This window comes from Papio anubis, chromosome 1 (assembly GCF_008728515.1).
Source record: "Papio anubis isolate 15944 chromosome 1, Panubis1.0, whole genome shotgun sequence".
Taxonomy (NCBI): Eukaryota; Metazoa; Chordata; class Mammalia; order Primates; family Cercopithecidae; genus Papio; species Papio anubis.
Window position 1 is genome coordinate 10,338,680 of NC_044976.1, and position 21,419 is coordinate 10,360,098.

At 53.4% G+C, this 21,419-nt stretch overlaps 2 protein-coding genes across 3 annotated transcripts in view; both read left to right on the forward strand.

The window, feature by feature from the left end:
- Window positions 1–713: 713 nt before the first annotated feature.
- Window positions 714–7,925, forward strand: LOC110742091 (serine/arginine repetitive matrix protein 3-like). The gene is made up of 3 exons (XM_021932430.2): window positions 714–790; window positions 1,664–2,198; window positions 2,810–7,925. The coding sequence occupies exons 1-3, from the start codon at window positions 714–716 to the stop codon at window positions 3,785–3,787; spliced, it is 1,590 nt and encodes a 529-aa protein (XP_021788122.2). The 3' UTR covers window positions 3,788–7,925.
- The window catches only part of DISP3 (dispatched RND transporter family member 3), a 57,878-nt gene continuing 38,417 nt past the window's right edge, over window positions 1,959–21,419 (forward strand). The window contains exon 1 of one of the 2 annotated variants that reach the window (XM_003891109.3): window positions 1,959–2,198. The gene's annotated coding sequence lies outside the window, so the exon portion shown is untranslated. Of the gene's footprint in view, window positions 2,199–2,243; window positions 2,634–21,419 lie in introns of those variants that run through there. The other variant, XM_031664396.1, reaches the window with a different exon arrangement.

Genomic DNA, 21,419 nt, shown 5'->3' on the forward strand with positions numbered 1-21,419 from the left:
ACCCACTAAATCTATTTCCCAGGGGAGTGGGAACTGTATTCCCAGGCATGGGCTGAGGGCGACACAGCACCATAGGGCACACCAATGGGATGGCCTATGGATTTGTCAAACTGAGAGAAACAGGTCTGGAGCCTTGGAGAACTTTGAGGAGGCTCCTAGAAGCAGCCTTAAAGCAAACTGAAAAGAATCAAGCCATTCACCCAGCCAAGAAAACCCTTTGCTCTCAGCTGGGCTTGGGAACACACTTTATGTCTCTCTATTGCTCCCTTAAAAACAAATCTTTTCCTTGTTCTCCTTCCTCCCACCCTCTCCCATGGCTCCTCATTCTCTGCCCTCCCTCTAGGATACGGCAAATGGGACTAGAAGTTTGCAGGGCGGTGCCAAGTATGGTCCTCTGTACTCATGTCAGATTTGGCCTCTGGTCCTGGGACAGCAATTTGCATACCCTCTACTTCTTGGGAGAGATCTCCTGTCTCTTTCTCCCCTCACAGCTCAGAGTGGCACCTTTCACCCCAGGAACTGCCCCCAACCCTAATGTCTTTAAGGCCAGATGGAGCCATTGGGAGTCTTCTGACAGACTTGCCCAGCCTGGCAAAGGCTCTCTTGAGACCTTGAGCACACGGGGAGTGAGTGCCGGGGCAGGGACACCACTGGCTCGGGCCATTTGCTTCTGCATAGATGAGCTCTCAGGGTACCCAGGGTCATAAATACCAATGTGTCCAGTTGACAGCCAGTCAGTGGGTACTGCTTCCAGGGACTGTACAGCGGAGAGACAGAGCAAGGGCAGCAGGTGAGCAGCACAGGAGCTCCATTCAGCACCCTGATTTTTAGAGGTGCGTCCCACTCAGTTTTCCTCTTTTAAAAATAAGGGCTGGGGGGTGGAGAGGGGCTGCCGTGAGTTCAGCATCAGTGTGTTGGCTGGTGGGGCTTGTCATGTTTCATTCATAACTCTCCCATATTCTTCTCTCTCCCATAAGCTGGAAATCTCCTGAAGGCAAGGATTGTGTCTCACCATCGCCCTATCTTTCCAGGTCCTTGGTCAGCACACACCCAGGACAAATGACAAGCTCATGGCTCACCCTCACACAGCATGGCAATGGCCTCCCTCCTTTTTGGTTTCCATCACTGACATCCCTCCACCCTGCAGCTGGGGGCTGGCAGCTGTCCCCCTTTTGAGGGGTCCCCCATCGTTCTCCCTGGGCAACACCAATGCCAATGCTCTCTGAGCCCTGATGAAGAGAAATGGGCCAAGGCACTGGCTTGCCCCCCCACCCCACCCCAAGCTCTTTCTCCTTGTGGCCCTTTGGCTAGGGGTGTCAGGCAGGCCATGTGCTAGAGCTGGAGGGATGCCCAGTCCCAGGGGCTGGCAAGGCTCCGGGTTCTGGTGCCAGAGGGGTAACTGAAGAACAAACGAGGAAGGGACAGCGCCAGGAGCCTGGGCTTGGCAGCTCCCTCCGGAGCCTGGGCTTGGCAGCTCCCTCCGGAGGGCGCCCGGGGATGCCCGCGAGTGTCCAGGAGGCTGGTGACCTGCCAAGGCTGGGCGGGCTGGCTGGAGAGGAGCGGGAGAGCAGGCCCGGGAGAGACTTGGGAATCAGGAAACCCGGGGGCGGGGCTGGAGGGGGCCTGGCCCGGGCAGTCTGCAGGGGCAGGGACTGACCCCCAGGGGTCGCTGCGCCGCGTTCTTTCCCCCGTCCGCGGGCGCCAGGGCTGGGCTGAACCACCGCGCGGATCGGCAGGGGGAGCGGCGGCGAAGACAGGGCCAGACAGCTGGCCCCAGAGACCGCAGCTCGCGGCGTGGCGCAAGTTCTCGCCGACCACGGACGCAAGGCGCGACAGCGCGGAGCCCGAGGAGGCGCCAGGGGCTGGGCGGCGGCGCGGCTCCGGAGCCTGACTCGGACACCCCTGCGACCTATGGTAGGAGCCCGGACCCAAACAAAGGCGGGCGGCGAATAAAAGGCGACGGCGGCGCGGAGTGCTCGGGTTGCGAGCTGGTGACTGGGATTCGCGCGCCGCTTCCCGCGGTCTGCTTGCCCTGGAGCAGAGCGTGGAACCTCGGCTTCTTGCGGCTCCGAGGAGCTTCCCCTGGCGACTCCCGCGAGGAGACGAGTCTGCGCAGCGGGGTGGCCGCCGCCTCCCGACCCTCCGCGCACTGCCCCCCGGCGCCGGCGGCTCAGCCCAGCCCCATTCGGCCGGCCGAGGTGAGTGCACGGCCGCGGGGCGCCATCCGGACTCGGTCTCGGGGCTGGGGGATGCATTGCTAGGAGGAGGGGGAAGTCCTCCTCGCCGTGCGCATCCGGACCTGCGTGGCGCTGCGCGCGAAGTTCTCCCGCTCTCCAGCCAGCCCGGGATGCGGGCCTCGGAGCCCCCTGGGAAAGCCAGTCAGGGGTGGACAGAACCCAAGCTTGCCCTCCGCGACCCGGCCCCAGCTCCGCACCATCTGCCCGCGGGACTGCAGCAGTCTCGGTCGGCCAAGGCGAGTTGGATGTTGGATGTCCAGGAACGGCAAGCCTTCCGACCTGTGGCCCCTGCTCGTCCCCGCTGAGGGATATCTGGGTCCATAAAAGTTGAGCGTCAGTCTGAAGCCGCCCCTGGATCGGGCTCTCGGCCGTGCTAGAGCGGAAGGAGGGGACAGAGTAAGGCTAATGACCCCCTCCACTCACCCCCTACCTAGCGTACTCGTGCTCTCAAGGAGGGACATTTTCCCGGTTAAGCTGGCTGCAGGTGCGGCCGGGGAGGGCGCGTGGGGGCTTGGGGCGGGCGGGGCCGGCGATGGAATTAGCACGCGTGAGGGTCCCCGGGCTCTGCCGAGAACGCGAACGAGGGTGGAGGTGGAGTGGGCAGCCGGGCAGTGGCGGCGCTGAGGGTCAGGGAAGAGTCCCAGCGAAAGGGGCGCCGCGTCCCGGGAGCCAACCCCACCGCCGGAAGAACTTTTCCCAACTCCCTGGGGAGGCCGGCAGCTGGGCTGGGAAGGCGCCTCCTTGGGGGCTTCCTCTTCTCGGCCCCTCTCTGCTCCACGGCCGGCGCCAGCTTCCCGCTGTCCCCCACCCACTGCGAGACTGGGCGCCGGTCTCTGTCGGCCCACGCCCCGGGTCAGCACCGCGGACAGCGCCTCGCGGCCGCCCTGGAAACTCAGAAGCCCGCCCACACCCACAGTCCACACGCACACTCACACCCATCCACGCGCACACACATATCTACAGACCACTGGAAAACAGTCCACACACATATTCGTAGTCCACTTGCGCAAGTACACACCCACCCACAATCTTCAGGCGCACACAATCCACACAGACCCACGGTTCACACGCACGTGGGCAGACAGATCTCACAAGCACACACGTTCGTGGACCTGGGCAGCATCTTCGCCCCCGCTCCGCACTCGAGGCTGCTGTCTCCGGACTCACTGACTAAGCCCCAGATTCCAGAGCCCACCACCTGGTGTTCCCACCGATGCCCAGTGACTCACAAAGCCGCTCAGGCTCCCAAGCACAGACACGCTCCCACCCCCAGCGCGCGCGCGCATGCACACACACACACACACACACACTGTCCTGCTCCTAGGGGCGAAGCATGGGGATTTAGAGCAAACACCCGCTCCCCACCTCCTACTACACCTCCCAAGGAACCAGGGGATCTTCTGGAGGGAGGGAGGAGGCTGTGGCTCCGTGGAAGCTCCGGGCAGAAGCCCAGCCCGGACAGGTGCCTTACAGAATCTCCATTTTCAGCCCACGGTCCATTTTGCTTGGCTTTTCTACCCCAATACTCACTCCTCTTCCTCTCACCTTAGTCCAGACACACAGATGTACAATCAGGGTCTGCATTCTTTGTTTGTACCCTCTGTTTCCCTGCTCTGTTCCCTCCCTCAGGTTTCTCTCTCTCTCTCTCTCTCTCTCTCACGCACACACACACTCACCCTCTTTTTTTGGTCTTTCCAGTCATCCTTCCCCACTGCCTTCGCTTCTCTCCCCAACTTTCCTTAGGCTGGGCCGGACCCAGTCTTTGCTGGGATGTGGGCCCAGCTGACCCTTAGGGGGAGCTGACTCCATTCTCTCAGACTTGCCTTCTTCACTGCAGGTTCCATGTCCCTGTTTCTCTCTCTTTGGAAATCTGATGGCCCTCCACCGTGGCCTCAGCAGCTTCTGTTCCCCTCCCCAGGAAGTTTTCCAGGGCCAGATGCCACAGAGCCCCAGTGATCTCTCCAAGGGGCTAAGAACTTTGGGTGAAGCATTCTGGAACCGCCCTGGAGATTTGGCTAGCCATGAGATCTGGTAGCCGTGACCTGGCTTGCCCTTTGACACTTCTCTTGTTGTTGTCCTTCAATTCCAGAAACTGGGTTGAAAGAAGAACAGTCCCAGTATGGTGTGGTGGAAGCAGCACTGGACTGGAAGTGAGGGACCTGGATCCTAGTCCAAGCTTAACCACAGACTCCCAGTTTGCCCTTGGGCAAACTACTTCCCGTCTCTGGGCTTCAGGCTTCCCGTCTGTTAAAGGACTGGCTGAGGTGACCTGTAGGGTCACTTTTTGGCCCTAATAATCTGGAACATTGATTCTCTAGTGAGTCTCTTGAGTGTGGGTGGGATTGAAAATCGTGATTCTAACCCCAAAGATTATCCTACCTTTCCCCTTCCTTAGAGCACCCACCACTAGTGAAGTCATCCTGTTCCCTGAGTGAGGGAAGTTTAGATGATTTCCTTAATAGGACCACAGATGTCAGGTAATTCTCCTGAGGTCATACTGCTGAAATGCAATCTTCATTGGGACAGGCATTGCTTCTACTGTCTATATATCCTCTGCATAAGCCACAGGTTCTGCTGGTAATGTATGGTGAATGAATGAGTGGATGAATAAATGAATGAATAGAAGATTTAAACCTGGATCTCCGGATCCCCAGGTCCTTGGATGATTTAAGCCCCTTTCTCTGCTAGTATAGACCTATTTTCCTCGTCTCCCCATCCTCCCCACCCCCTATTCCCCTAGTCATCAAAGGCGGATGGAATTGTCTGAGTTAAGGTCCTTCCTCCCAAGTGGCAGACACTGGGCTGGTTGTAAATGGCCACGGAGAAGGGAACAGCTGAGACCAGCTTTAGAGGTTCTGACCAGTGAGTAGGGGCTTTGCAATCAGCCTCATGTCCTTGGACCCAATCAAGTAGACTGCCCATGGGCAGTTGGTTGCTGGCCAGGCTCTGATGCCAAGAGGAAAGACAGCTATGACCACCATGTGGCCGAGCAGCCTCTTTTCATAGCCCCATGAGCTGGGGATGGCAAAAATAGCCTTCACAGATGAGCCAAGTGAGATGGTGAGCAAGGAGGTGGTGTCCCTAAGGGCCATCAGTCAGCCCACTGCCAGCAATAAAAGTAGGCACCCCAAAATGGTGGGGGTGGTAGTAGTGATGGTTGACAATAACAATACTATAGGTGTTGATAATGATGTTAGCATTGTTCAAATCGGGAGCTTAGTGATTAGCCTTTTTGGTTCCCTTCCCCCTCTTTGAAATTGTTTCCCCACCTGAACCCCTCTTATACTCCTCCCCACACCCAAATATGGAGAAACAGAGGGCTGGGACAGTGAGGCAGGGGTGTGGGATTGTCCATCAGTCCTAGCCAAGGAAGAGGGCTTGTCGTTTGAAATCCTCTTCTTCTCTGCCTGCCCTCCCCCTACCCAAGCATGGTGTCTTGCCAAAGGAGCTGGGAGAGGTGTCAAAGTCTGTCAAAACACCCTTCCAAGCTAATTCCAAAGCATCGAAGCCCGGGGAAAATAAATAAAGAGAGCAGTGTCGGCCCAAAATAGAAACATGCACCAACTCACAAATATGCATGTTTTCCAAAAGTCGCATTTCACGGGCAGACAGTGCGGCTCACGCTGCAGCTGCCCAACAAAGGCTGGAGGCATGGATGCTGCGGGACCAGTCCAGGGATGGCGGCAGAGCCTCCCCCAGTGAGCTCACTCTCTGCCTGGCCACAGGGAGACCAGACAGCCGCTGTCCACTCTGCACCAGCTGGAAGGTACACGGGCGGGAGGATTGCGAGGAATATGTGTCTGTGTGTTGTCAAAGCTCTTTGGAAACAGGCACCAGACATGGCTGATGGCCTCAGGTCCTCCGCCTTACAATGGGAGGCTGGTGATAAAAATACCAACCAATCATAGCTGCCATGTGTTGAATACCTACTGTGTGCCAGGTGCTAAGCATTTACGTGGACTGTCTCACTTAAGCCTTGCCACCATTTCATGGCACATGAATTGTCATCCTCATTTAATGTATGGGAAAAGCAAAGTTCAGAGAAGTGAAGAGATTTGCCCAAGGTCACACAGTGAGAAGAGGCCAAGCTGGGATCAGATTTTGATCTGAATGAAGCAAAAACCCCCATTTTGCCCAGTACCCTGAATTGTTTTGGTTACTGTCATTCAATAAATGTTTTCTTATCAAGAAACCTGTTTATGTGATGGGTTTCAAAAGAATGTAAATTACTTTGCCAGACAGGCCAGAGGTGAAGGGCAGTACCCTCACCTGCGTTTATCAGTCAGTGGCCTGGTCTGGGTACCCAAGGCTTCTGAGCCATGGCTGGGCTGGAGCTGAGTCCCTGTGAGAGTCTGGAATGGGACTCAAGCTGTGAAGCTTGGCGTGTGAAAGACAACTCTGTAAGAGGTCAAGGATATGAGAAGCCTCTGCAGATGGGGAAGTTACTTCAGAGAGGGCAAGTGAGTTGCCCAGCATCACACAGCATGTTGGTAGCAGAGCCTGAGTCTCAGAATCCCCAGGCCAGGTATCTTCCCAGGCAACTGGGCTGGCTTCCTTGGGTGCGTGGGAAGCATCCAAACCACAGCAGGGAAGGGGACCGAACTGATGCAGCCAGTAAACCTAACAACTCCCCAGTACAGAGGTGAAATGCGGCTTGCTGTCATCTCTCCAGTCCTCTCCCCTGCACCCCCTCTGACATCAGCCACATGCCAGGCTGTGTGCTAAGTGGACCTTAACTGATGTGATCCCCATAACCACTCAGGAGGGAGGTGCTCTGACTCCATTTCACAATGGAATGACCTGAGGCTAGAGAGGTCAAGTCACCCGCTCAAGGTCACACTGCTGGTGAGGAGGCAGGTGGAGCCCAGCAGAGCCCCTGCTGGCTGGTTCGCTTTGGGGGTGAGGAAGGCGAAGGTTTGGAACTAATGCCAAGGGGGTGGAGGAGCTGATGGGCAGCGGCAGGCTATTTATATTATACCTCCAGGCTGGTCACGCTTGCTGGCATGTGTACCAGCAGAGACTGTGTCTCTGCCAAAACCTGGAAGGAAGAACCCGGTGCAGCGTCCTGGGGCCATCCCCTGAGGGCATTAGTGAAGTGTAAGGTCTGGGTCTATTTCTCCCTGAACTCAGGGGAGAGATGCTGGAGAGGATCTCGTTGCCTGCAGAACTCCCGGCATGCTCTTGATCCTGGCAATTTCCTTCCTTCCATCCGTTCCTCCCTCTGAGGGAACCAGATGGGGAATCTGCCAGTTTGGAAAAGGCTGTCGGGTGGCAGGTTATGGTGTTTGTGTATACAGTGAGCTTGACCTGGGAACAAGGGGGTGGTAAGGACAATGGGAAGGATTGGCTTGGATTTAGATTCTCGCAGGTACCATTTACAGGGTCTCTTCTTGGAACCACAGAGTGACGTCCTGGGAGATAGTGTCCAGGGACTTAAACCTCCTCTGCCAGGAAAGGCCTTCTCCATTATCTCCCATCTCCCAAGCATCTACCTGAGTAGTCCTACTGTGTGCCAGGTGTGGGCTTGTAGAAGTGTTAGGTTGGTGCAAAAGTAATTGTCATTTTTGCCACTAAAAGTAATGGCAAAACCCCTTTTGCACCAACCTAATGGAAAGGTCTCGGTCTCTGTCCCTGTCACTGTCCCTGTCCCTGTCACACTCTGTCACTGTGGAGCTCATCAGAGTCCCCATTCCCACCCCCCCAGGACCTCTGGTCGAAGGAGCAGAGGTGATAGATGATTAATGCTGTCTCAGTCAGGGCCCCCCACCACAGTAGAAGAGGGACCCACGTGTCCCCTGGGGCTGAGATGGCATGATCCAGTCAAGTGGTCACTCCAGTGTCAGGAGGAAGGTTTCCTGTAGGTGTTACCCCCAGTACAACTAGACTGTCCATGAACTTGATGTCTTGGTAGGAGGAGGGTGCCGTGGAGAAGGCTCACTCTGCCCAGCCATCTGCTCGGGGTGTCCAACACATACACTGGCACCTGGATGATGCATCCTTTGCCAAACCTTGTTAATAGAGGAGACATGAGTGCTAGCTGGAAGCCACTCCTGTTGTGAAGGATGATGTGGTGATATTCTTGTCTCCGGGGAAGGCAGCTTCAACAGGGGTCAGGGTGGGGAAGGTTGTGGCAAATTGGTGTTCCTGGGAGGTTTGGGAAAAGTGTGTGTCCCCCACACCCTGCAACTGCGTTGACCTTTGCACTGTCCTGGGAGATCTCTCTGTTCTTCACTGGGGAGCTCTGCAGGGTAATCACCCCGATGATAATGATCATGATAATAACAGTCAACATATTTTGGATGTTTACTACCTGCCAGGCTCTGGGCTTAGAACTTTACAGATATGATCTCATTTCATCCTCATACCTGCTCAGCAAGGGGGATAGCACTGTTATCTCCATGTTAAGGATGAAAAATGTGAAGTGCAGAGAGACTAAGCAGCTTACTAATAAGCAGTGGAGATGGGACCCAGCTGCCATGTGCACAAGGACTGAGCCCCACACTCTGGCCTTTACCTTCTCTTGATTTGGGCCCTTGAGGATGAGTATGATTGAAGCCAAAGTACCTTGCGAGTCCTTCAGTAATCTCGGGAATTGTACATAGGGACTCGGGCTGTGTTCTGATGGATAGGGTGATGTGGGCTGACCATTTGCTTCTTGACTGCCAAGCCACCGAACAGATCACTTTTTGAATGTCCAGATGTGGGCAGCATCTGACAGAGAGGCAGGACGTTGCTGGCTTTCATCCAGATGTTTCCCCTTTTCCTTCCATGTAGACGTAGCTGAGACTTGCAGCCCTCTGGATGTGATCATGTGTGGGGACTCCCAGGTTGAAAAGTATTTGTTGGTTTTAAGGCGTCATCTTGTGACTTCAAGGGGCAGGATGTCGGTTTTTGTTCCTCCCTGCAATCCAGGCCTGGGAGACATTAGAGAGGAATCAGGCTTTGGAAGAGTGTCAGCAGCCGGAAGAGAAAACCCCTCCTTCCCTTCTTTAGCCAGGGAAGCTGGGAAGAGGCTGGCTGAGAGTGTGCATTACAGGCTAGTAGCTGCTGTGGGTTCCCTCCAAGGGAACTGACTTTCCGACCTGGTGCTCCAGAGACTTCCAGCAGATGATCCCAGAGTAACAGAGCCAGGAATCTGCAATGAACAGGGATATGTCAGCCAATTGGCATTCTTGGGCATTAATGAACATGCGAATAGATCTGGGGTGAAAAGGTTCATGGAGCCTTCAGGAGGAAAGGAGTTGAAGACATCACTAAGTTAAGATTATGATGATGATTATTTTTTAAGATAGGCTCTCTGTTATCCAGGCTGGAGTGCAGTGCTACAGTCACAGCTCACTGCAGCCTCAAATGCCTGGGCTCAACAATCCTCCCCCCGTCAGCCTCCTGAGTAATTGGGACTACAGGTGCGCATGACCATGCCCCGGATACGTTTTTTACTTTTAGTAGGTCTCCCTGTGTTGCCCAGGCTGGTCTTGAACTCCTGGGCTCACACCATCTGCCTGCCTTGGCCTCCCAAAATGCTAGGATCGCAGGTGTGAGCCACCACACCTGGCCAGATTATGATGATTTAACAGGAAGTCCTTATTTTATATAGCAAGCACCAACAAGTGAATGAAGTTAGAGCAAATGAGTGAATGAATTGGTAAATGTGTGAATTGGGGAATGGGGCTGAGGGACTTTGACAGTCAGTGCTTTGATTTGGCAGGGCCTGACCCCAAGTATGGACAAAGGGAAAGGTCCTTCTCTTGCCCTCATCCCCCCAATCTTGAAAGAATGTCCCCCACCCCAGGAAAAGCTGAGGAGCTGCCCTACTCGGCAGCAGAGTGCCCTGGGTCCAAGGAGCCTGGGGAGGAGCAGGGGGAGCTTTGGCTCTGGATTGGAGAGAGTCCTGGACGTCCTCCCTTCCTGAGGGGACATGGAGAATGGGCAGCTGAGCCCAGGTCTGGGGGAATGGGGCGGCTGCCACTGCTACCCCTGCTCAGAAGTTACTCTGGTGCTCAGCGAGTGCACTTGGAGGTGATTGTTTATGGAAAAGGAGGCTTCTGCCTTCCCTGCCACCACCTTGCCTGGGACAGCACTTAAATAGGAATCAATTTGCATCATTCCTGCTGTCACCAGCCTAAAAGACTAAGTAGCTTATTTCTCCCTCTGCAGACCTACTCTCAAAGCATTCCCAGGCTTCACCTCCTCCAGCTGCTTCCCCTGTCCTGGAGTAATGAGGGGCCCAGAACACCCTTGGCTCAGGTTGGGTAGAGAGACTGACTCCCTGAGCTTTGCCCTCTCACTGCCTGCCCCACCCTCATCCCATTCTGCAGGACCCTCTGGTCATGGGGTGCCTCTGGCTTCTGGCTGTGGCATGGACTGGAACCCAGGAGGCTGAAAGCGGATGGAAGCTGCTGCTTCAGGACCCCAGGGAACCTACAATGCTTTTGACCTTCTCAACTGGTTACCCAGCCCTAAATTACCCCATCTTCTGTCCTGTGTCACACTCTTGTGTCCTGGCCCTCTAGGGACCTGAAAGCTCAAGTCCAGCCCTCCCATTTAACAGAAGGGCAAACTGAGGCCCAGGAGAAGGAAAGGCTTGCCCAAGTTCAAATAGGAGACAGGGCCCCGTTATCATGGAAGAACTGATGCATGGGTAGGGGCGTTCCCATTAGACTTTGGATAACACTCCACCATTGAGCAGGGTGGGGGCGTGAGGGAAACAGTCTGGGATTTTTTAGCCCAGGTAGCTTTGCTGGGTGTCTCCTGGCCTTTGGGGCTGGGAGCAGCAGTTCTTAGTTCCTGGGGCCCTGAGCCTCCCAAGCATTTTATGAGAAAGGCAGCAGAGTTGGAGGGGGGCAGTGCTTGAGGAGCCACTCTCCATCCCCAGCCCTCTGCCTCGGCGGCTGAGCACCAACCCCCGACTCCTGTCTCTGTAGGCAGCTGCATCATTGTGGAAGGGGTGCTGAGGCTGAGGCCAGTGTCAGACTCCCTCCACCCCAGAGCAAGGGCCTCTGTGCTGGCCCCAGGGGCTGAGGGGCACTGAGCCCATCTCCTGGATGGACACCTGCTCCCCACTATCCGTGCCTGAGCTGTCACTCAGGACGGGAGCCAGGAAGCCTTCCCTGGAGCCACTGACCTGTGTGGGCACTGAAGGTGAGATTCCACCTGGGCACCCATGATGGGGAACTTGAAGGTCAGTCCCTCATGTCTCTACCCTCCTCCTTTCCCTGGGAACCCACAGTCCAGCCAGCGCTGTACCTAACCTGTGACCAGAACGGCTGAGGGCAGATGCTGTGTGTGTGTGTGTGTGTGTGTGTGTGTGCGCACACACCCAAGTGGGAGTTGGGAGGACTGATTCTAGGACCCTGAGATTTTCAAACATGTAAGACTCAAATAAAATCTATGACAGTGAGAAGGGTACTGAGCTCATCAGAAATCAGGTTCAAATAAGTCCCTTCACTTCCTTAGCCTCAGTTTTCTTGTTTGCAAATTGGAAATAATTCCTAGGAGGAGAAAACCTATGCAAAATTGATCTGCAAACTGGAAGTTGCTGCATGGATGCAGCACGATTCAGTCCCACCACCACCCCTGCAATGAGAGCATTGAGGATGGGTAGAGAAAGGGCTCTGGCTCAGGAACACGAGGGCAGTCTCCGCCATCTCCTCGCTGTGCCCCTTTCATCTGCTGCTGGTCTCCTCAGCCCTTCACAGGCCCAGGAAGCAGGGGATGGGGGAGCCCCAAGTTCTCAGAGGGAAAGATATTTGCTCTAAGTTTCTCTCCTCCTTCCCAGGCAGTGAGGCTGTGGGTACAGCCCTCTCCCAGAGCTCCATCCCAAGCGCCTTATGGGGGACCCTCAGCAGGTTTGAGCACATTTAGCTTCTGATGTATCTTCCAGCTTCGCTTTGGGTGCTATGGGGCAAAGAAGAGTTTTGCAACATCTTGGGACCCACAAATTGTGGTCTGGGTGTGCTGGGGCTGCAGGAGGGATTGCAGTCTCCCAAGCCTTCCCCAGAGCTAGGAACGGGCAGGTGACCACCTTGCTGTGTCCCAGCAAAGCTGATGGCACCCAGTACATGGCTATTGGCTATTCAGCTCTTCTTGCCACTTGGCCAGGCTCCTGTGCCTGCTCCCCTCCAAAGACAGCAGGACCCCTGCATGCTGCCCCCTCCAGTTATTCTGCAGAGAGGTGAAGGGAAGCCTCTCCCAGCATCCAGCTCCCCTTGCTCTGCCTCCCACAACTGAGTGGTGACTGAGTATCAGAGGCAGAGGATTTAGAGAACATCTCCTCCCGCTCTCTAAACGACCTATCCAGAAATGTTAAGTGGCTTGTTCTAGGTCACACCGCAGGCCAGTGGCCAGGCAGGTTCCAACCCCAAGTCCTTGGGGCCACTTTTGCTGCTCCAGGCACAGATCCCCTGCTTCCTCCACCTCCCTTGCCTCCAAGCTTGAACTTGCAGCAAGATCCCAAGACGAGATGCTGGGGGAATTGTTTTACATATTTGTTAATCACGTCTCAGAATGAAAAGGGCCCTGAGCTCATCAGCCAGGAAGAAATCCAATTTGGCTTTTATGGCCATAGTTATTGGTCATATATCGTTGGGATCTTTTTCTTTTTTATTAACCCAGCAGTTTAGGGGCTGGGATGCTGGACTGGCTGCTGGGCCCAGAGGTTCCTCTGTACTTGGCAACTGTGGTCTCCAGCCTCACACACCCAGGACTGGGGACTGAAGGTGGGAGAGATGTGGGGGGCGGGGGCCATCTGGACAGGTTGGCCAAGGCCTGCAGTGAGGGTTTCCAAGAACCTGCTGACCCGTCAGGCCAGGGGCATCTGGGAACCTGGTCATATTTCACAGGTTCTGTAAGTGTTGCTGGGGTTTTTGTTTGTTTGTTTTTGTTTTCTTTTTTTTTCTTTTTTTGAGACGGAGTCTCACTCTGTTGCCCGGGCTGGAGTGCAGTGGCACGATCTTGGCTTACTGCAAGCTCCACCTCCTGGGTTCACGCCATTCTCCTGCCTCAGCCTCCTGAGTAGTTGGGACTACAGGCCCCCGCCACCATGCCCGGCTATTTTTTCTTTTCTTTTTTTTTTTTTTTTTTTTTTTTTTTTTTGGATTTTTAGTAGACAGGGTTTCACTGTGTTAGCCAGGATGGTCTCGATCTCCTGACCTCGTGATCCACCCGCCTCGGTCTCCCAAAATGCTGGGATTACAGACGTGAGCCACCGTGCCCGGCCTGTTTTCGATTCTTTTTTGAGACAGAGTTTCGCTCTTGTTGCCCAAGCTGGAGTGCAATGGCGCAATCTTGGCTCACTACAACCTCTACCTCCCAGGTTCAAACAATTCTCCTGCCTCAGCCTTCCAAGTAGCTGGGATTACAGGCGCCTGCCACCACGCCTGGCTAATTTTTTTGTATTTTTAGTAGACATGGGGTTTCACCATGTTGGCCAGGCTGATCTCGAACTCCTGACCTCAGGTGATCTGCCCGCCTTGGCCCCCCAAAGTGCTGGGATTACAGGCGTGAGCCACCGTGCCTGGCCGTATTGCTGGTTTTGTTAAGCTTTCATTGTCTTTTCCTCAGTGATGCCAAGGCTGCTTTGTGGGCTCCAGGATCCAGCGCTGATGGGTCTTGGAGGTGAGGCCTGAGTTGTGCAGGCAGGAGCAGGAGGTGGCCTGAGAGGGTTAGTTGGTGGAATTCCTTTTGGTATCAGGGCACGGTGGCTAAAAGGATGGGCTCTGACATTGCCTCCAGAGGCTCCAATCCAGCCCAGCTCTACAAGCAGACTTGTAGGGCAGGGGTTGGATCAGACGTGATATAAATAAATAAAATAGCTCCCGTGTGCCAGACACACAGTAGTGCTCAGTGGATGGTAAACTCCCCACCCAGTCCGCTTGTAAGGGGCCTGGCAGACAGTAAGCCCTTGGACTTCTATTTCCTTTTACTGTCTGGCCCTACCAAGAAGAGCCATTTGGCAGATCTGGGTGTGCTGTTTGTATCCCCCTGTGTGGCCGGCCCAAATGCCATCGTTTCTTCCCTCCCCATGGCTAGAGGAAAAGACTCCCTGAAGAGTGAGTCTTGGCTAGAGACACAACAGCCTGAGTCCATTCCCTGAACTTCCAGGGACACATGTGAGTCACAGTGGAGGGGTGCGGGGAGGCCAAAGGCTGGATCAGTTGCTGGAGGGAGCCACTGGGAACAGGGGAGGATGACCAGGGTAGCAAGGGTTTTCCAAGAATGCTTCTGGACCACCTGTATCAGAATCACCTGGGGAGGTGGTTTAAATACAGACTCCAGGTTGGGCACGGTGACTGATACTTACTGTAATTCCAACACTTTGGGAGAATGGGACAGAAAGATCGCTTGAGTTTGAGATCAGCCTGGGCAACCTAGCAAAACCCCATCTTTACAAAAAATTTAAAACAAAAAACAAAAACAGCCAGGTGTGGTGGCACGCACCTGTAGTCTCAGCTACGTGGGAGGCTGAGGTGGGAGGACCACTTGGGTCTGGGAGGTCGAGGCTGCAGTGAACCGTGATAGTGTCACTGCACTCCAGCCTGGGTGACAGAGTGAGACCCCATCTCAAAACAAACAAAACAAAACCCAGATTCCTGGGCCCCACCTCCTCAGAATCTGACCTGGTGTCACCCTAGAATTTGCACTTTAACAAGTGTGCCTAGTGACTCTCACATTAAAGTCCAAGGATCTTTGGGGCAGAGAATAAAGGAGTCTGCTCCAGTTGACTTGTGGACCTGCCTACAGCAGGGGCCAGACCTGGGCTCTGGCTGGCTAAGAAGTTAATCATCATACTAGCTGCTCTGGTTCAGCAGGGGAGCAGTATCGCCACCCCCATTTTACAGATTTCCCTCTTGGTGTTAGGGGGTCCAATTCTGTCCCACTGAGCTCACTAGAGAGGGGACACAGAACAGGGAAAGTAATAGTGGCTGTTGTGCCCATGAACGTTAGATCCCTCTGGTGTTGGCTGGGATGTTTCCTCAGGTAATATATTGACCCAGGCAAAGCTTGTTTGCCTGATAAATACTGAGCTGTTGGGTTTACGAATCAGCGCCCACAGTTTCCTCACCAGCTGTCAGCCCCGGGAGGCCAGTCATCCTTCATCCACTCCATCTGTGCAGCCGGACCTTCTCTGAGAAATGGGGGGCTTGGACAGGCTCGCCACAGAGCCCCTACCTGACACAATCTCTCTCTCTCTCTCTCTCTCTCTCTCTCTCTCTCTCACTCACACACACACACACACACACACACACACACACACACCACACACACACACACACAGAATCATGTTTGGCCAAATAGCTGGGTACCCCATAGCCCAGTCAAGTTGATACATAGAATTAACCATCACGCCCATGACCCATTGAAGGGAAGGCCAAGCTTCTGAGGTTGGTGGGAGACTTCCTTTACATCATGCCCTGAGTTGCTGCCTACTGAAAGCAGAATTACTAGACCCCAAGTGATTTCCAGTCTTATGGGGATGGTGCAAGCTTGCTAATGCTAAAAGGCAATGGGTTTCTTCCACGAGTACTGACATCTCAGCTTTCAAAGAGCTCATAGGCTACCTGGTATGGCCCAAAGAGCCTGGGCTTTAGGATCAAAGACCTGAGGTTCAAACTCCAATTCTGCCCCTTAGTAGCTGTGTGACCACCAGGGAGTCACTTAACCTCTCTGATTCTGATTTTGCTTCTGTAAAAAGTGGATGCTTATAATGCCTTCCCTAGCGTCTTGCAGGGCTGATGTGAGGATGACAGAGGATGGATAAGGAGTACTGGGCACATGGTAGATGCAGAGTTAATTATGATGATGGTCTTAATGGGTGTCAGAGTTTCTTCATTGAACTAGCTGGACTTTTGACTTTACTCCATGTGTGTGATTTTGCCCCAGTTTCATCACCACATCTCCAGTGCCTCTGCAGCCTCCTGGCCTAGGTGGAGTATCCAGGTCTCGGGGGAAGGTTTGGGATTCTGATGACTGGCACATAGCCGGGGCATCCAGAGAGCAAGGGATTCTCAGAAGATGGAGTATCAGGACTTAGGACAGTGATGCCTGGGAGGCACCAAGGCCTCCTCTTTTCTTTCCTCCCTTCTCTGGAGCTGTTCAACTCAAAATAACTCATTTTGAGACTCTGCCCAAATCTCTCAACCCAAGGGTAAGAGAATCAAAGACCTCAAGATGTTCAAGGACCAGAGCTAAACCGGGGAAGGCAAAACACCCTGAGCCAGGAAGAAAAAGCTGATTAGCTCCTAATTGCCGTTAAATTGTATCTACATATACGTATTTTAAGTCAAATCTGCATGTCTAATATGATTTTTTGATTACATTTTAATAGTCTGGCTGGGATGGGGGAATGCAGAAGGAAGGGTTCTGTCAACCTTTGCCAGAGCAGGGAAGTTATAAACAGGAACACAGGGAGATTCTGGCATGGGTTCACATCCGTGGGAACTCCACTTGCTCTGGAGAAGAGTGAGGCCTGGCAGGGGGCTGGGAGTGTTTTTGAGGCAACACCACCTCCCACAAAAGCCCCATTCTGTCCAAATGGAGAAGTCCATCTGGCCTGTGACTTGAAGACTGGCTTTTCTCTTCAACTTCAAAAATTGCTCTCCCAGCTGGGCGTGGTGGTTCACGCCTGTAATCTCAACACTTTGGGAGGCCGAGGCGGGCAGATCGCTTGAGATCAGGAGTTTGAGACCAGCCTGGCCAACATGGTGAAACTCCATCTCTACTAAACAATACAAAAATTAGCCAGGCGTGGTGGCACATGCCTGTAGTCCCAGCTACTCGAGAGGCTGAAACAGGAGAATCGCTTGAACCTGGAAGGCGGAGGCTGCAGTGAGCCAAGATCGCACCACTGCACTCCAGCCTGGGCGACAGAGCAAGACTCTGTCTCAAAAAACAAAACAAAACAAAAACAAAAATAGCTCTCCTATTTTGGCACTTTGAGCCCACAAGCCATCTCCCCCCAGGTCTGGTTGTTCCCTGGGGCTGCCAAAAACTGCCTCCAGAATCTGGGGATGGAGTAGAATGAAAACTTCATCCAGGAGTCCTGGTCCTGCCACTGATAAGATGACCCTGGGTCAGTCCCTTCTCCTTGACTTGACCTTGGGTAAGTCTCAGTTTCCCCATATGTAAAATGAAGGCGTTAGATAAGGTATACTCTGAGGTCTCTTCTGGGTCCAGTGGGCCATTATCTACTTCCTGCACATTGAACGATCCCTCCACACTCACTCACCCATAGGGCATTTGCCAACTCCCCCTGTCCAAGGTCCTTCTGCTTTCTCACTGGGCTGTCTCCTGCTACAACCTACGCCAACTCTCCTTGGTTTCTCTCCTCGGAGGACAGAGCCCTCCTCCCCTGCCTATTATAGTAATTCCTCAAAGAGTTGAAGGCTGTTAGCAAAATCCCTTCCCCACACATACACACATATTCTATTTTTAAATAACATTTATTTCTGATTCTAAAACTAAGGACGTACCTGATCATTGCAGAAAAATTAGAAAGAGACAAGTACAAAGGAGAAAATAAAAATCACCCATAACCCTCCCTAACAGGTTACTGCTATTAATGGGTTTTTAAATGCATATATATGTGGGTTTTTTTTTTTTTTTTCTGTTAAAAACCTGGGATTTGACTGCAGATATGGCTTTGGATTTCCACAAGCCTGGGCTTGAAAGTGGGTGAGTTCTTCCCTTTCGAGCCTCCCTAGGGCCTGTTGTTCTCTTTTAAGCAGCTGCCCCAGTTGCCTTTCCCAAGAGGAGGACGATCGGTTTCGTGGATGTGTGTCCACCTTGATTCATGGGCCCTAGCGAGGCCCAGAGTTTAAATTTTGACTGCCTCTGAGTGTGCCTGTATGTGAGTGACAGAGACAGAGACAGAGGCAGAGAGAAAGGGCATTGGTCACTGAGAAGGAGAACATTCCCAGGGCCCAGAAAGGCCTGGTCACAGCCCCCAGTCTACCCCACCACACTCCACCCCCATGGCCACAGTCCTCCTAGTCCTCCTCCGGGCTTTGTCTGAATCAGTGACAGCTACCGCAGGAATCACCTTAGTTCCTTTCCATGGAGCAGCTGGAGCTCCTTGCTAAGCTAATCAATTCCCATCATTTGAGAAAGGAAAACAAATTTACAATTTGCTGCCCATCCTACCGGCTGTGGAGGGGCCTGCGGAGGGAGATGCTGGCTGAGGCATTGGTGTTCCACCCCTACCAGCCCGGCCTCAGTTTGGTGCGAGGGACTCTCAGATGGCTCCTGCCCTACTCGGGCTGCAAACTGGGAGGTGGGATGGCCTAGCTGTCTGGGGTTTCTTGGAGACCCCAGGGGTGGCACAGCTGGAAGGACCTGGGCTTTTACCATCCCGCTTTGAGATCGGGGAGACAGGGCCCCAAGAGGGGTGGGACATACCCAGGGCCACCCAGAAAGCTGGTGGCTGGGCCAGGCCTGGTGACACATGAGTTGACCACCAGTCTTGTGTGATTCCCTTGTGGCACTTTTCATTTTGGGGAGGACTGAGAAGGCAGGTACAGGGTGGGGAGGGTGCGTGGTAGACCAAGAATTCATCAAATCCACTTCCGGCCTTGTCCATTTCACACTCTTCCAGATCCTTCCCAAACCGGAGGAAGCTATATCCCCTGCCTATGCTTATGTGGCTTGGGGTCTGACTGCCCTTTCTGTCCAGGGGAAAGTTCTTTTTTAAAAAAAAAATTTCCATAGGTTATTAGGGTACAGGTGGTACTTGGTTACATAAGTTCTTTAGTGGTGATTTGTGAGATTTTGGTGCACCCATCACCGAAGCAGTATACACTGTACCCTATTTATAGTCTTTTATCCCTTGCCCCCCCAACCCTTCCCAAGTCCCCAAAATCCATTGTATCATTCTTATGCATTTGCTTCCTCATAGCTTAGCTCCCACGTATCATTGAGAACATACGATGCTTGGTTTTCTATTTCTGAGTTATTTCACTTAGAATAATAGTCTCCAATCTCATCCAGGTCGCTTTGAATGCTGTTAATTCATTTGTCCAGGGGAAAGTTCTATTGAATACCTAACCCAAGTTCATCAGACACTCCTTTTCCTTCTTTCTCTCCACATCTGACTGCCCCCCTCCCCAAGGGTGTTTTAGGCCACGAGAAGCCAGCAGGGAATACGACAGCCAAGTAAGTCCCTGTTCCCTTAAAGCTCACATCTACCCACCTGTGGGGCTCTCACTGGGAGGTGGAGTGGCTGGGCCCAATTTTTTGGTCACTTAAATCCAGCAAATGCTGTCTGTAGGGCATGGAGCCACACATACAGAACAAGGCTTCACTGCAATCGTTCCAGTTGCTATTGCTATGTAACAAAACACCCCAGAGTGCAGAGATGTATAACAACTATCGTGCATTCTGCAGGTCAGGACAGGAGAGAATGGCTGAGCTCTACTCTGTGGTATCTGGGCCTCGGCTAGAAAGACTTGAAGGTTAGAGGTTACTCAATGACCGGGGGCTGGACTTGTCTGCAGCATCGTCGCTCACATGCTCACATCACATGGTGGTTGATGCTGGCTGTCAGCTTGGTTGTCAGCAGGAAGTCCTACGAGTGATCTCTCTGCAGGGGCTCGTTTGGACATTCTGTTAGCACCATGGCTGATCCCAAGGATGAGTGTCTGAAGAGAGCCAGGAGGAAGCTGCATCTTCCTTTATTTCCTAATGCCTGCGTTCCTTCCCCTTGAATCTGGGAGGGCTGGTGACTTTGGCAGCCTTGCCTGCTTGATGGGTGGAGTGTCCAAGTCACATCACGAGATAAGCATGTGAGATGGCAGATATTGTTGCAGCCGTCTTTGGAAAACACAGCCCGCTACATGTATCTGTTAGGGGTTCCAGCCTTTGGAGGGAAGTAGCGTATGAAAGAATGGTAGCTGTCATTTCCCAAGCACTTATACCTACCAGGCACCGTATTCAGTCTGTTGTGTATGCCATCTTTCTGACAATTTCTGTGGTGAGTACTGTTATACCCGTTCTGCAGATGGGGAGACTGAAGCTCAGCAAGGTTACACTGCCTGCCCTAAATCTTACAATTGGGATTTGCACCCAAGTCTATCTGCCTCCAAAGCCGTAGCTCTTAACATGCTGCTACACTGCCTCTCCCTCCCTTCCCCGCAGTAATTTTTACCAGGCAAATCTAGTAAGGATGGCGAGAAGCTTAGACAGGAAGCTGGGGGAGGTTCAGATCTGGGAAGGCTTCTTGGAAGAGGTAACGCTTGAGCAAGGCCTTGCATGATGAATTCAATGTGGACCCCTAGGGGAAGGGGTGGCATTCCTGGTGGAATAGCAATGGGATCAAGGGGCCTTCAGATCACCCAGGGAGTGTTGCTGTGACCCAGAACCCTGGCCTTTGACCCCCTGCAACACCAACACACGTACTGTAGTCCCCACAAGGCAGGCTGAGGCACGGGCAGGATGGATGGATTTAGTTCCCAGAAAACTGCAAACACGGCCCCTCCCGTCTCCACCTTATTCCCATCAGCTTTCTTCTTCTGAGGCCAAGAATCAGGCAGAGGCTCCCACACTCCTCACCTCCACATGCAGACTTGGTTTTTCCCTTTGGAGATGGGGTGAGTCTGAGCTGCCTCCAGTGCGAATACAAATTGGGTCTCAGAGCAGTTACCATCCCCTTGGCAAGCTGGCAGGCTCGTGTTAGGGCGTTGCAAATGGGAAGTTTAATTATCTCATTGATAGGAATCTTGCATATTGCAGGAGTAATTCCCGCCCCTTCCAGGCCTCTGTCTTGCGAGTCTTCTGCTGCCTGTCCCTCACATCCTCAGTCACTCTTCCTGTTTCTTCTTTTGTTTCCCTATTTGCATCTCAGTCTCTCCCCCATCTCTGACCATTCCACTCTCCCCTCTGTCTCTCTCCTCTTTTCCTCTGTCTCTGTCTCTGTTACCCTTCTTCTGTCACCTCCTCTTGCTTACTTTCTCTGGACTGACGGCAGCCTCTCTTCCTGGACAGATCATCTAATTGAAATGGAGCACTCCAGAGAATGTTAATAGGAAAGGCAGCATTAATTAGCTAGCGCTAGCATAATTAGCTTCCTCCTCTCACTGCCTAGCATCTAACTGGATAATGAGTCTCTCTCTGTCCAGAGGGCAGGCAGGACAAGGGGGATAGGCCATGTCGGGGATGCCGGAAAGCCTCCTCTCTTTGGGCCACCCCGCT